The following is a 15,761-nucleotide window of genomic DNA, read 5'->3' on the forward strand; positions in this document are numbered from 1 at the left end:
CATAACGCTTCACATAATCAAAAACACATCACCCTAGCGTGAAGCATGGTGGTGACTGCATCATGCTGCGGGGATGTTTCACTGCAGCAGGCCCTAGAAGGCTTGTGAAGGTAGAGGGTAAAATGACTGCAGCAAAATACAGGGAAATCCTGGAGGAAAACCTGATGTAGTCTGCAAGAGAACAGTGACTTCAGACAAAATTTGTTTTCCAGCAAGACAATGACCCCAAGCATAAAGCCAAAGCTACATAGGAATGGTTTAAAAACAACAAAGTTAATGTCCTGGAGTAGCCAAGTCAGAGTCCAGACCTCAATCCAACTGAGAATTTGTGGCTGGACTTGAAAGGGGCTGTTCATGATCCCCATGAAATCTGACAGAGCTTGAACAGTTTTGTAAAGAACAATGGGGAAAAATTGCAGTGTCCAGATGTGCAAAGCTGATAGCGACCTATCCACACAGACTCAAGGCTGTAATTGCTGCCAAAGGTGCATCTACTAAATACTGATAAAGGGGTAAATCCTTATGCAATCAATTATTTGGTGTTTTATATTTGTAATTAATTTAGATCACTTTTTAGAGACCTGTTTTCACTTTGACATGAAAGAGTCTTCTTTTGATCAGTGTTTAAAAAAAAGCCAAATTATATCCACTGTGTTTCAATGTTATAAAACATGAAAACTCTTGGTGGGTGGGAATGTAAACTAAATGCCATCAACCCACACAACGTCCATATCCCTCCATTCGCTGGAGATTTATCCACCTGTGGAAGATCCGTGAGCAGCAGAGCAGCGTAGTGGTTAGAACAATGCTTCACAGTACAGCCGACCCAGGTTCGATTCCCACCCCCGCTGTCTGTAAGGAGAGTGTACTCTCTCCTCATGACTCTGCTGTCTGTAAGCAGGTGTACTCTCTCCCCGTGACTCTGCTGTCTGTAAGGAGGGTGTACTCTCTCCCCGCGACTCTGCTGTCTGTAAGGAGGGTGTACTCTCTCCCCGTGACTCTGCTGTCTGTAAGGAGGGTGTACTCTCTCCCCGTGACTCTGCTGTCTGTAAGGAGGGTGTACTCTCTCCCCGTGACTCTGCTGTCTGTAAGGAGGGTGCTCTGGTTTCCTTCCACAAGGGTCTACCAGTTTGTGGTTAATTGGTCATTGTGAACCATCCTGTGATCAGGCTGGGTTTAAAAGGAGAAATTGCTGGGTGGAGCATCTCGAAGGGCCGGAAGGGCCTATTCTGCCTTGTATCTCAATAAGTAAAAAAAATAATTTCTCTTCAACAGGTCTTTTGTGTTTTCATCCACCATCACTCCTGGCATTGCATTCCAGGCACCCACCACGCTCTGTGAAAAAGCTTACCCCACACATCTCTATTAAACTTACCCCCTCTCACCTCTGGTTAAACATTTCAACCCTGGGGGTGGGGGATACCAGATGACTACCCTATCTGCCTCTTCTAATTTTATAAATCACTGACATGGGTTCCCAAACTTTTCTCATGCCATGGACCCATACCATTAACCGTGGACCCAGGTTAGGAACCCCTGCTCTATGGGGTCTCCCCTTAGTCGGCTACTCCAGAAGAAAACAACCCAGATTTGTCCCACCTCTCCTTACGGCACATGCCCCCTAATCCAGGCAAGCATACTACATGCCTGTCAACTTGAGCAGCCTCTTTCTGGAGCCCAATAACCCACATGGAAGGAAAGGGCTTCCGGCTGGCACTCCACAAGTCTATAACCCTATGATTAGTTTAAAAGACAGTTGATTACCTCAAAAAATGACACTTTGTTTAATTTAGCTTAGTCAGTAATCTGCCAGAGTTTTGTTGTAACAACCATATCATATTAATAAAATAGTGACTTGATTGAATTGTTGCCATTAATCTGTTCTTTGTTGGGGACTGAACGATGGCGTTCAGAAACATAGAAAATAGGTGCAGGAGTAGGCCATTCGGCCCTTCGAGCCTGCACCGCCATTTATTATGATCATGGCTGATCATCCAACTCAGAACCCCGCCCCAGCCTTCCCTCCATACCCCCTGACCCCCGTAGCCACAAGGGCCATATCTAACTCCCTCTTAAATATAGCCAATGAACTGGCCTCAACAGTTTCCTGTGGCAGAGAATTCCACAGATTCACCACTCTCTGTGTGAAGAAGTTTTTCCTAATCTCAGTCCTAAAAGGCTTCCCCTTTATCCTCAAACTGTGGCCCCTCGTTCTGGACTTCCCCAACATCGGGAACAATCTTCCTGCATCTAGCTTGTCCAATCCCTTTAGGATCTTATACGTTTCAATCAGATCCCCCCTCAATCTTCTAAATTCCAACGAGTACAAGCCCAGTTCATCCAGTCTTTCTTCATATGAAAGACCTGCCATCCCAGGAATCAATCTGGTGAACCTTCTTTGTACTCCCTCTATGGCAAAGATGTCTTTCCTCAGATTAGGGGACCAAAACTGCACACAATACTCCAGGTGTGGTCTCACCAAGGCCTTGTACAACTGCAGTAGTACCCCCCTGCTCCTGTACTCGAATCCTCTCACTATAAATGCCAGCATACCATTCGCCTTTTTCACCGCCTGCTGTACCTGCATGCCCACTTTCAATGACTGGTGTATAATGACACCCAGGTCTCATTGCACCTCCCCTTTTCCTAATCGGCCACCATTCAGATAATAATCTGTTTTCCTATTTTTGCCACCAAAGTGGATAATTTCACATTAATCCACATTAAATTGCATCTGCCATGAATTTGTCCACTCACCCAACCTATCCAAGTCACTCTGCATCCTCTTAGCATCCTCCTCACAGCTAACACTGCCACCCAGCTTCGTGTCATCCGCAAACTTGGAGATGCTGCATTTAATTCCCTCATCCAAGTCATTAATATATATTATAAACAACTGGGGTCCCAGCACTGAGCCTTGCGGTACCCCACTAGTCACCGCCTGCCATTCTGAAAAGGTCCCGTTTATTCCCACTCTTTGCTTCCTGTCTGCTAACCAATTCTCCACCCACACCAATACCTTACCCCCAATACCGTGTGCTTTAAGTTTGCACACTAATCTCCTGTGTGGGACCTTGTCAAAAGCCTTTTGAAAATCCAAATATACCACATCCACTGGTTCTCCCCTATCCACTCTACTAGTTACATCCTCAAAAAATTCTATGAGATTCGTCAGACATGATTTTCCTTTCACAAATCCATGCTGACTTTGTCTGATCATTTCACTGCTTTCCAAATGTGCTGTTATCACATCCTTGATAACTGACTCCAGCAGTTTCCCCACCACCGGCGTTAGGCTAACCGGTCTATAATTCCCCAGTTTCTCTCTCCCTTTTTTAAAAAATGGGGTTACGTTAGCCACCCTCCAATCCTCAGGAACTAGTCCAGAATCTAACGAGTTTTGAAAAATTATCACTAATGCATCCACTATTTCTTGGGCTAGGTTGGATTTGGGTTGGGGGAGCAAGGGGGGATCTTATTGAAATCAACCGGATACTGCAAGACCTGGATAGAGTGGATGTGGAGAGGATGCTTCCATTAGTGGGAGAGTCTAGGACCAGTGGGCACAGCCTCAGAATGAAGAGATGTCCCTTTAGAACTGAGATGAGGAGGAATTTCTACAACCAGACGGTAGTGAATCTGTTGATTTCATTACCACAGATGTCAAGTCATTGGGTGTGTTACGTACCAGCAGCAGTAGATTATACACTGAGTCAGGTTTTAATGTTAAAACCACCATCTTTATTAGTATCTACTTAAAATATAGTAACTTAAACGAAATAAACAGAAGTTAACAGTGTTACGCGTATATATTAGTGTGTATATGTAGCTCCCAAACTATCAAGTTTAGGAACAATTCTTAAGGTCTTAAAATGGCAAGTTAATAAGATTCAGTAATCCACGAAATAAGTGAGTGAGGGGAGAGATCTGTAATCCACATAGAAGTACGTAGAGAGAGGGCGATATGAAGAATCACAGGTTCCACGCTGGGTAAATGAAATAACAATCTTCGAGGATCTTGTCTGTTGAGTCATTCCAAAATCCACTTAGAAATATCCCCAGGTGACCGTCACAGGAATATCGTCTTCAGGTGGTTACTGCAACACCCCGATTCCAGGTAAAGGACCAACAAAAGTGGTACCACAGGATACTCCAACAAATCCACATATATGGATTATACGAAGTGACAGTCTCACATCCGTTGTGCACTACGTGCCGATGATCCACCCAACCTTTTGGGCAAAGGGAGAGTATGGAACTCCCAGTCTTACGATGACAGCAACAAACTGAAGTTCCAACAGCTTTTCCAGTCAGTCTGTCTGTCTCTGTCTCTGTCTGTCTCTCTGTCTGTCTGTCTCTCTCTCTCTCTCTCTCTCTCTCTCTCTCTCTCTCTCTCTCTCTCTCTCTCTCTCTCTCTCTCTCTCTCTCTCTCTCTCTCTCTCACTCTCTCTCTCATACACTCTCTCTCTCTCTGTTTATCCACAGCAGGCTGTCGCAGTCTGTGACTGACAGCGGAGTCCCGCCTCACTCAGGCGCTCTTAAAGTAACACTCACAGTACAAGCCCGCGCGTCTCGTAACAGTTGTATTCAACGCAGGGGTTGATCGGTCATTGAATGGCGAGGAGGTTAAAAGTTAGAGGGAGAATGGGGGTGGGAAAATAAAATCGGTCATGATTGAATGGCAGAGCAGATTTGATCGGCTAACTGGCTTAATCGCACTCCAACACTTTATGTTCTTATGGAAAATAAACCCTTACATGCACAGATCTCACAGCACAGCCCTCCCTACAGGAAGAAGGCAACGTCCACCGTCAAAGATCCCCACCATCTGGACCATGCCATCTTCTTGCAGCAACCATCAAGCAGGTGGTTTCACACTGTGAGGTTGAAGAACAGCTACTTCCCATCAACCATTCGTTTCTCGAAGCAACTGGCAAAATGTTTATCATCAGAACAGGTTAACACTGTGCACACAAGAGCAAGTGTGTACTGCTCTGGATTTCCAGAATCTGCGGTACATCTTGTGTCTAACACTGTGACAGACCATTCTGATCATTTTGCACTAAAGTCTATTTTGTTTTTTTTTCAAGTTCAGTGTCTTTTTTCTTGTAACCATTGTGTATGCTTTGTGTTTTTATTGTGAATGCGGCGTATCTGACTCTATGCACCTGCAATGCCAGTGCAAGCTTCCCACTGCACTCACGCACCAGTGCTTGTGCACATGACAAATTGGTCTTTGACGTTCAAATGTTTGGCGGTTTGACTGTTGGACTGTTGCCAGGGAACTGGCAGCTGTAGAGTGTCACACCACAAAGTGGTTTAAAATAGAGAAAAACACACACAAAATGCTGGAGAGTTCAGTAGGTCAAGCAGAATCTATGGAGAGCAATAAACAGTTCAGCCGGGACTGGAAGGGGAGGGGGTGAAGCCAGAATAAGCTGGGGGTGGGGGTGGTGGGGGGTGCAGTTGGCGGGGGGGTTAGTGCTAGCTGGCAGGTGATATATGAAACCACAAACAGGAGAAAATCTGCCGACACGAGGAAATCTGCAGATGCTGGAAATTCAAGCAACACACACAAAAAATGCTGGTGAACGCAGCAGGCCAGGCAGCATCTCTAGGAAGAGGTACCGTCGACGTTTCGGGCCGAGACCCTTCGTCAGGACTAACTGAAGGAAGAGCTAGTAAGAGATTTGAAAGTTGGAGGGGGAGGGGGAGATCCAAAATGATAGGAGAAGACAGGAGGGGGAGGGATGGAGCCAAGAGCTGGACAGGTGATTGGCAAAAGGGATATGAGAGGATCATGGGACAGGAGGTCCGGGGAGAAAGAAAGGGAGGGTGGAGGAACCAGAGGATGGGCAAGGAGTTATAGTGAGAGGGAAAGAGGGGGAAGGGGGGGAATAATTAATTAATTAATAAGGGATGGGGTACGAAGGGGAGGTGGGGCATGAATGGAAGTTAGAGAAGTCGATGTTCATGCCATCAGGTTGGAGGCTACCCAGACGGAATATAAGGTGTTGTTCCTCCAACCTGAGTGTGGCTTCATCTTTACAGTAGAGGAGGCCGTGGATAGACATGTCAGAATGGGAATGGGATGTGGAATTAAAATGTCTGGCCACTGGGAGATCCTGCTTTCTCTGGTGGACAGAGCGTAGGTGTTCAGTGAAATGGTCTCCCAGTGTGCGTCGGGTCTCGCCAATATATAGAAGGCCGCATCGGGAGCACCGGACGCAGATGCTGGGATCCAAGCAACACACACAAAATGCTGGAGGAACTCAGCAGGCCAGGCACTCCGGGAACTCTACAGAAAAGTGTAAATAGTTGACATTTCGGGCTAAGACCCTTCTTCGGGATTGGAGAATGAAGATGAGAAGTCAGTGTGTGAAGGTTGGGGGAGGGGAGGAAGAAGTGCAAGGTGAAACCTGGGGGGGGGGCTGGTGAAGAGTTGGGAATTCGTTTGGTGAAAGGGATACTGGAGTAGGGGGAATCTGATAGGAGAGGACAGAAGGCTATGGAACAAAGGGAAGGGGGAGATGATGGGCAGGTAAGGAGAGAGGGAAATGGGAATGGGGAATAGTGAAGGGGGGCAATTACCATTAGTTAGAGAAATCAGTTGAAGGGGAAGGTGTCTGATTAGGGGAGTGGGAGTTGAAGCGAGAAGCTAAGAGGTGATTGGTGGAAGAAGTAAGTGGCTGAAATGGAAGGAATCTAGTAGGAGAGGACGATGGACCATGGAAGAATGGGAAGGAGGAGGGGCAACAGAAGGTGAGGAGAAGAGAGGGGATAACAGGGGAGTCAGCACACCATTGAATACATCTACACAGGGTGCTGTTCCAAAAAAGCGGCATCAACCATCTCGAACCCCCACCATCCAGGTTACACGCTCTTCTCGCTGCTACCTTCAGGAAGGAGGTACAGGAGTCTCAGGTCCCACACCACCAGGTTCAGGAACAGTCATTATCTTTCAACTATCAGGATCCTGAACCAGCGTGGATAACTTCACTCACCTCAACACTGAACTGATTCCATCGCCTATGGACTGACTCCGTTTCAAGGACTCGACAACTCGTGTCCTCAATATTTATTATTTATTTACATATGACCATAATACCATAACACACGGGAGCAGAATTAGGCCATTCGGTCCATCAATCTGCTCACCTTTCCATTATGGCTGATTTATTATCCGTCTCAACCCCATTCTCCTGACTTCTCCCTTTGATACCCTGATTCATCAAGAGCCCATCAAACTCCGTTTTTAATACAGTGACTTGGTTTCCACAGCGTCCGTAGCGATGAATTCCACAGATTCACCACCCTCTGGTTAAAGAAATTCCTCTTCCTCTCCGTTCTAAATGGATGCTCCTCCATTTCAAGGCTGTGCCTTCTGGCCTTGGACTCCCCCACTATAGGAAACATCCCCTCCTCATTCACTCCATCCAGGCCTTTCAATATTCGACGTGTTCCACACCCCGCCCCTCCGTTGCTTTTCGCGGGCAGTACAAATCCAGAGCCCTTAACACTCCCCATACGTTAACCCTTTCATAACCGGAATTATTTTTAAATAAGAGTCCCAAAACCTCTCACAATGCGAGTATTAAAGTATCTGAGAAAAACAGTATTAAAATATTAAGTTCAATGATTAAAATATTTAAATAATAATTTTATTTGTGTATTTGCGGACCTTGTTGTATTTTGCACATTCATTGTTTGTCTTGCTGTGTGCGGGTTTTTCTTTGACCCTTGTGTTTCTTTATATTTACTGTGAATGCCCGCAAGAAACCGAACCTCGGGGTAGTATCAGGTGACATATTTGTGCTTTGATAATATGAAACACTTGAATGTGGAACGGAAAAGGGGAGAAGTGGGAGGGTGAGAAATGAACGGAAGTTGAAGAAGCCGGTGTTCACGCCGGCGGGTTGGAGGCGACCCAGGCGTTATGTGAGTTGCTGCTCTCCAGCCTGCGTGCGGCGTCATTGTGACATGTCGGGACAGGAACGGGCAGCCGAATTAAAATGGGTGGCCACCGGTAAAGCTCGCCGGCAGTGGATCCCGTGATCCACCGGTCAGGCTATTTGGTAGCTTCTTCCTCGCCCCACCTTTCGATAGGGTGACTGATCCGAATGGGACGTCAGTCAGGACAGGCCAACAAACTACTCCCTTTTCCCTGCCACCGTTAACCCTCCACAGAAATTCACCTGCTCTGCATACTTCATTCTGCCCCTCTAGACGGCTCTGGCTATGAATGTACTTTCTCGTTGGTTTATTGTAATAGCGCACTGCCTATTTGCAACAGACTTGATCGGGGAAATCGTTAACACGAACACATTGGCCCCCCGCCTTACAGACTACAAAGTGAAAGTAGTTTGAATCAGGAAGAGGTCGATTGCAAACATGGCGGTTAGGACGGACTGCTTCGCCGATGAGTTAAGCTGCCCCGTCTGCCTGGACTTCTTCAACAATCCAGTGACACTGGAGTGCGGGCACAACTTCTGCCGCTCCTGTATCACAGAGTGTTGGGAAACAGACAACAGAAACTCCTGCCCCGAATGTAGAGAGGAGTTCCAAGACCGAAAGTTCCGGGTGAACTGGGCCTTGGCAAATCTGGCCCAGAAGGCGAAAATGTTGAAGCGGGATCCGCAAGAGCAGGGAAGTGTTTTTGTTTGCCAGGAACATAACGAAAAACTGAAGCTGTTCTGTGGAACGGACAAGAAGCTGATCTGCTTGATCTGTCGAGATGCGCGGGAACACAGAGACCACCGATTCATGCCGATTAAAGAAGCTGTTGAAATCTACATGGTAAAAAAAAGGAAACAAATTGTAACGTCCGGTTATGTTGTTATAGTTTAATATTTTTATTCTGTGGTTTGTCTCTGATACCCAAGGATCGGATTAAATCTTCTTTCAAAAACCTGACGGAGGAGCAAGTGTCGGCTGTGAAAATGGAACAGACGCAGAAGCGGCAGATTTCTGGAGTGAGGGTAGGTTTATCTTGCGGTGATGTCCCGCTAAACTAGAGTCTTGTCCATTTAATCCTGAAGGTGATGGTGTTTGCCTTTGGCCCGGCAGGAACAGTCGTGCGTTCTGCAGTCCCAGGTCTCATCCGAGTTCGCCAAAATGCACCAGAGCCTGAGGAAGAAAGAGGATCGTTTGACGGGAGATCTCAAGGGACAGGAGCAGAGGATTGTGGGCGCAATGGAGAAAAACCTCCAGCAGATCCAACAGTATTTAAACTCCATTCAGGGGGAGCTCTCGACGCTGGAGAAGAAGATGAAGGAAACCGACGGAGTGAAGTTTCTGAGGGTGAGGGGCTGCAACCAACAGAAATAAGAGTTGCGGGTTGCAGAAATCGGGAGTCTCTGGGCTCCAACCGCACGGTGGCGCTGCTGCCTGAATGAGCGGGTTTGACCCCGACCCCTTGGAAATGCACATTAGTATCAGCAAAGCAGAGGTTAAGTGTGTAACCTGGGAAAAAAATCAACCGAATGTGGCAAGAAAGATGGGACAGGGAGGGGAAAGGGAGGCATTTATATCAAATACAAAAGAGTGTTGCAGTTACTAGGGTAGGTAATGGAAACAAGAGAGGAAATTGTGTGGACTAGGTTAAGGCTGGGGCACTGTGTACTGAACAAAACATTGAAAATGATAGGGAAACACCAGACAGGATTGTGTGAGGAATGTCAGGAAGAGGAGTCAGTAGAACATGTCGTTTTGTGTTGCAGGAAGTATGGGATACAGAGAGAGATGATGAGAAATAAATTAAGGGAGTTGGGGATGCAGGAATTCACATTAAAAGGGTTGCTGGGCATGGGTGAGAGAGCACAAGTCCGGGTGTTTTTAGCGTTTTTAAGGGGTACAGGGGTTTTTTATAGAATATGACGAATAAACAGGAATAGGATACTAGGATGGTCAAAGATGGGAGGGTGAAGTGTAGGTGTGTGTGTGTGTGTGTGTGTGTGTGTGAAGGGATTTAGAATGTATGTCTAGTGCACATTCTGGAGCAGAGGGTGGCGGTAATGCACCATTAAGCTGGATGCCAACCGCTGTAAAACAAGATACAGAGAGAGAGAGAGACCCCGACCCCGGACCCCGCCTGTGCGGATTGCAAAACTCAACAGAACCTCTTGTGTTAACATAGAACATAGAATAGTACAGCACATTACAGGCCCTTCGGCCCACAATGTTGTGCCGACCCTCAAACCCTGCCTCCCATATAAGCCTCCAACTTAGATTCCTCCATATACCTGTCTAGTAGTCTCTTAAACTTCACTAGTGTATCTGCCTTCACCACTGACTCAGGCAGTGCATTCCACACACCAACCACTCTCTGAGTAAAAAACCTTCCTCTAATATCCCCCTTGAACTTCCCACCCCTTACCTTAAAGCCATGTCCTCTTGTATTGAGCAGTGGTGCCCTGGGGAAAAGGCGCTGGCTATCCACTCTATCTATTCCTCTTGTTATCTTGTACACCTCTATCATGTCTCCTCTCATCCTCCTTCTCTCCAAAGAGTAAAGCCCTAGCTCCCTTAATCTCTGATCATAATGCATACTTTCTAAACCAGGCAGCATCCTGGTAACATGGTAATCACATGTTAACCTTTTCATTCCTGGAATCATTTTTGTCTTGTTTTATCATTCTTCTGGCCTTGTTTAATGTCTTTTTCAGCAAGCTAGATTTTTGCATATAGACATTTAAAAGCAGAACAAAAATGGAAAGTGCATCCCTTTAGAACAGAGAATAGGAAGAATATCTTTAGCCAGAGGGAGGTGAATCATTTTGCCACATACGGCTGTGGAGTCCAAGTCATTGGGAATATTCAAAGGAGAAGTTTTTATAAGAAACACTAGAGGAACTCAGCAGGTCAGACAGCATCTATGGGAATAGATCAACAGTTGACGTTTCAGGCCGAGTCCCTTCATCGGGAGAAGTTGATGAGTTCCTGGTAGGTAAAGGGTGTCAAAGGTTACATGTAGACGGCAGGAAAATTGGGGTTCAGAGGGTTAATAAATCAGCCATGATGGAATAACAGCAGACTCGATGGGCTGAACTGTCTAATTTTGCTCCGATGTCTTATGACAAGTTGGGCAGCATCCGTGGAATGGGAAGCAATTAATATTCTTTGGTCTGATAAACATCCCTCCATCTAGAAATGTTATCGGTTTCTCTTCCCACGGATGCTGCCTGACTTGCTGAGATGTTCCATCATCTTCTGCTTTTGTTCAGATTTAGAAACATCACGGCTTTGTAATGGTTTCATTCTGCTATCCATGCAAAGACAATTGGTGTTCATTTCCCTTTGTTTTTGTTTATTTTCTTTCAGGATGAAATCAGAGAGAATAGAAGGTGGGTCATGTCCTTTTATTACAGTACTGAATGATTGGATAAAATATCTCAGTAAACAAATACGCTGATTTTTGTAACTAATTGTTTGACATTTGCAGAGTTATTTCTGGGAGTGTTACACTGTCATTGGTAGACACTGCATTGTCTAGTGAAAAGCTGGGTGGTCCTTTCCAATACAAAATTTGGAGAGAGCTAATCGATGCTGTTGAACCAGGTAACACTTTTAGTTTTCTTTACAAAGTGTGTTAATTATTACAAGATTGTAGACCTGAACCACCATTACAGCTGGCATTTCCTCCCCTCCCCCCCCCACCCCAGCCTTGCAGCTTGTTCTCTCTCACATGCCAAAACTCTCTTATTTTATGGTCACTTACCGACATCAAGGGGCAATACACAGCAGTCATCAGCACAACTTTGGGGTGTGGCAGGAAACCTGGGAGAGGCCCACGTAGTAACAGAGACCACGTGATTCCACACAGATAGGACAGTATACTGACTGGCCGCATCACTGCCCGGTATGGACCCACCTACGCCCTTGAACAGAAAGTCCTACAAAAAGTAGTGGATATGGCCCGCCTCCAATAAAGCCTTCCCCACCATTGAGAACACCTGCATGGGGCATTGTCGCAGGAAAGCAGCGTCCCAACCACCCAGGCCGTGCCCTCTTCCCACTGCTGCCATCAGGAAAAAGGACTCACACCACCAAATTCAGGAACAGTTATTACCCCTCAAGTATCAGTCTCCTGAAACAGTGGGGATAACTTCACTCAACTTGTTCCATCCCTGACTTGCAATAGACAGTAGGTGCAGGAGTAGGCCATTCGGCCCTTCGAGCCAGCACCGCCATTCACTGTGATCATGGCTGATCATCCACAATCAGTAACCCGTTCCTGCCTTCTCCCCATATCGCTTGACTCCACTATCTTTAAGAGCTCTATCTAACTCTTTCTTGAAAGCATCCAGAGAATTGACATCCACTGCCTTCTGGGGCAGAGCATTCCACATATCCACCACTCTCTGGGTGAAAAAGTTTTTCCTCAACTCCGTTCTAAATGGCCTACCCCTTATTCTCAAATTGTGGCCTCTGGTCCTGGACTCCCCCAACATCGGGAACATGTTTCCTGCCTCTAGTGTGTCCAATCCCTTAATAATCTCAAACAACAGGAATTCTGTAGATGCTGGAGATTCAAGCAACACATATCAAAGGGTCTCGGCCTGAAACGTCGACTGTACCTCTTCCTAGAGATGCTGCCTGGCCTGCTGCGTTCACCAGCAACTTTGATGAGTGTTCCCTTAATAATCTTATATGTTTCAATCAGATCCCCTCTCATTCTTCTAAATTCCAGTGTATACAAGCCCAGTCACTCCAATCTTACAACATATGACAGTCCTGCCATCCCGGGAATTAACCTCGTGAACCTACGCTGCACTCCCTCAATAGCAAGAATGTCCTTCCTCAAATTTGGAGACCAAAACTGCACACAATACTCCAGGTGTGGTCTCACCAGGGCCCTGTACAACTGTAGAAGGACCTCTTTGCACCTATACTCAATTTCCCTTGTTATGAAGGCCCGCATGCCATTAGCTTTCTTCACTGCCTGCTGTACTTGCATGCTTGCTTTCAGTGACTGATGTACAAGAACACCTAGATCTTGTTGTACTTCCCCTTTTCCTAACTTGACACCATTTAGATAGTAATCTGCTTTCCTGTTCTTGCCACCAAAGTGGATAACCTCACATTTATCCACATTAAACTGCATCTGCCATGCATCTGCCCACTCACCCAACCTGTCCAAGTCACCCTGCATTCTCGTAACCTCCTCCTCACGTTTCACACTACTACCCAGCTTTGTGTCATCTGCAAATTTTCTAACGTTACTTTTAATCCCTTCATCTAAATCATTAATGTATATTGTAAATAGAACTTATCCTGCACCTTCTGTATTATTCCCAGAAATACCTGCCATTGTTGTTCCACTGTCATCCCTGCTAGAGTATCTTTCCAGTCAACTTTGGCCAGCTCCTCCCTCATGGCTCCATAGTCCCCGTTGTTCAACTGTAATAATGACACTTCCGATTTTCCCTCCTCCCTCTCAAATTGTAGATTAAAACTTATCATATTATGGTCACTACCTCCTAATGGCTCCTTTACCTCGAGTTCCCTTATCAAATCTGGTTCATTACACAGCACTAAATCCAGAATTGCCTTCTCCCTGGTAGGCTCCAGTGCAAGCTGCTGTAAGAATCCATTTCGGACTTCTTCCAACAACCTTTGGACTTGCTTTTCAAGGACGTATTACCTCATGTTCTCGATATTTATTGCTTATTCATGTAATTATTTTCCTTTCTTTTTGTATTTGCAGTTTGTTATCTTTTGTACACTGATTGTGTGGTCTATTATGGTTATTGGCTTTATTAAGTATGCCACAAGGAAACATGTCAGGATTGTATATGGTGACAGTATGTACTTTGATAAATTTACTTTGGGGTGGCATGGTGACATAGTGGTCAGCACAACGCTTTACCGTTTAAGTGACCCAGGTTCGATTCCCACTGATGCCTGTAAGGAGCTCGTACCTTCGCCCTATGACCGCATGGGTTTCCTCTGGGTGCTCTGGTTTCCTCCCACAGTCCAAAGGTGTACTGGTTGGTAGGTTCATTGGTCATTGTAAATTCTCCCATGATTAGGCTCAGATTAAACCGGGGATTGCTCGGCGGTGTGGCTTGAAAGGCCGAGTTGTGTCTCAAAAGATAACGAAGCTTTGAATCTCCAGACGTCAGAATTGAGCCCTGCTATTTGGAGCTGTGAGGCGGCCACACCACCGGCGATTGCTAAACGGAACAGAGTGTGTTTTCATAGAGCAGCCTTAAAGAAGATCTTGGCTGACCTCTTACACACTAATTCAACAAAACTGCACGAGTCACACGATTTTGGGACCACAAAATCCCTGCAGCACCTTGTGTCTGGGGATACATTGTTCTTACTTCAACACTTCCTTCTCTTCCTGTGCTTCCTACACTAATACTTGTGCCAAAATCACATTGCGGTCCCTTCACCTGCTGCTTTCTGTGGCTGAGAAGGGTGTGGGCAATGCTCTGTGTTTCTGCATGGGACTGATAGGACCAAGAGCAATACAACACAGTACAGGCCCTTCAGCCCACATGTTGTGCTAGCCTTTTAACCTACTCTAAGGTCAATCTAACCCTTCCCTCTCACCACACTCCATTTTTCTACCATCCATGTGCCTAGCTCAGAGTTTCTTCAATGTGTCTCATGCAGCTGCTCCTATCACCACCACCCTGGCAGGGTGTGCCACACACCCACCACTCTGTGTGTGTGGGGGGTGGGGGGAATAATCTTACCTCTGACATCCTTTCCTCCAGTCGCCTCAATGATATGCCCCCCTGGATTAGCAATTTCCACTCTGGGAATGTCTCTAGCTTTCAACTCAATCAATGCCTCTTATCTTGAGGTGTATTTCATAGAGTTCCTAAAGCATTATGTGTGTGTGCGTGTGTTTGTTTTACTCAGGAATTCCAGCATCTGCAGAATCTCTTGTGGTTAACATATTAATCCTTTTATTCCTGGGATTATCCTTGCAAGCCTCCATTTAAAACGTACGAGCAGGAATTTTCTTTAACCAGCGGGTGGTGAATCTGTGGAATTCATTGCTGTGGAAGGCTGTGGGGGCCAAGTTATTGGGTATACTTAAAGCAGAGGTTGGTAGGAGTTTCAAAGGTTACGGGTAGAAGGCAGGAAAATGAGGTTCAGAGAGATAATAAATCAGCCATGATGGAATGGCAGAGCAGACTCGATGGGCTGAATGGCCCAATTCTGCTCCGGTGTCTCATAGGCGTAACTCCAGTGTTGGCCTTCTTTTGTAAAATGACATGAAGTCCAAGTCCGTACCTCCCTGCAGGTAGCTGCACAGGTTGGTGGGCTGGGCAAGAAGGTGTATGGCATGCCGGCAACTACAGGGCACTGAGGTCAGGAGTCAAGAAGTAATGTTACAGCTTAATAAAACTCTAGTTAGGCCCCGTCTGGGGTATTGCATTCAGAGCTGGTCAGCCCTTTATAGGAAAGATGTAGAGGCCTTGGAGGGGGTGCTGCCTGGATTAGAGGGCATGTGCTTTAAGGAAAGGTTGGACAAACTCGTGCTGTTTAGTCTTGAGCGGTGGAGGCTGAGGGGAGACCTCACAGGTTTATAGGATGAGAAGCTCAGAGAGAGTAGAGGATCTGAATCCTTTTCCCAGGGTCAAAATATCTAATTACGCATTTAACCCAAAAGGGCGTAAGTTCAAAAGAAATGTGTGGGGCTATTTTTTGACACGGAGAGTGGAGGGAGCCTGGAATGTGTGCCAGGTTGGTAGTGGAGGCAGATACGATAGAGTGTTTTAGATAGGCAGATGAAAATGGAA

General features: G+C 46.1%; 1 protein-coding gene across 1 annotated transcript in view; it reads left to right on the top strand.

Moving 5' to 3' along the window:
* The window catches only part of LOC134346443 (uncharacterized), a 45,463-nt gene that overhangs the window by 24,301 nt on the left and 5,401 nt on the right, over window positions 1-15,761 (top strand). Inside the window, exons 7-11 of the mRNA XM_063047813.1 lie at window positions 8,371-8,796; window positions 8,883-8,978; window positions 9,067-9,300; window positions 11,320-11,342; window positions 11,441-11,556. Coding sequence (XP_062903883.1) covers window positions 8,371-8,796; window positions 8,883-8,978; window positions 9,067-9,300; window positions 11,320-11,342; window positions 11,441-11,556 — 895 coding nt within the window. The remainder of the gene's footprint in view (window positions 1-8,370; window positions 8,797-8,882; window positions 8,979-9,066; window positions 9,301-11,319; window positions 11,343-11,440; window positions 11,557-15,761) is intronic.

The sequence above is a fragment of the Mobula hypostoma genome, chromosome 5 (assembly GCF_963921235.1).
Source record: "Mobula hypostoma chromosome 5, sMobHyp1.1, whole genome shotgun sequence".
Taxonomy (NCBI): domain Eukaryota; kingdom Metazoa; phylum Chordata; class Chondrichthyes; order Myliobatiformes; family Myliobatidae; genus Mobula; species Mobula hypostoma.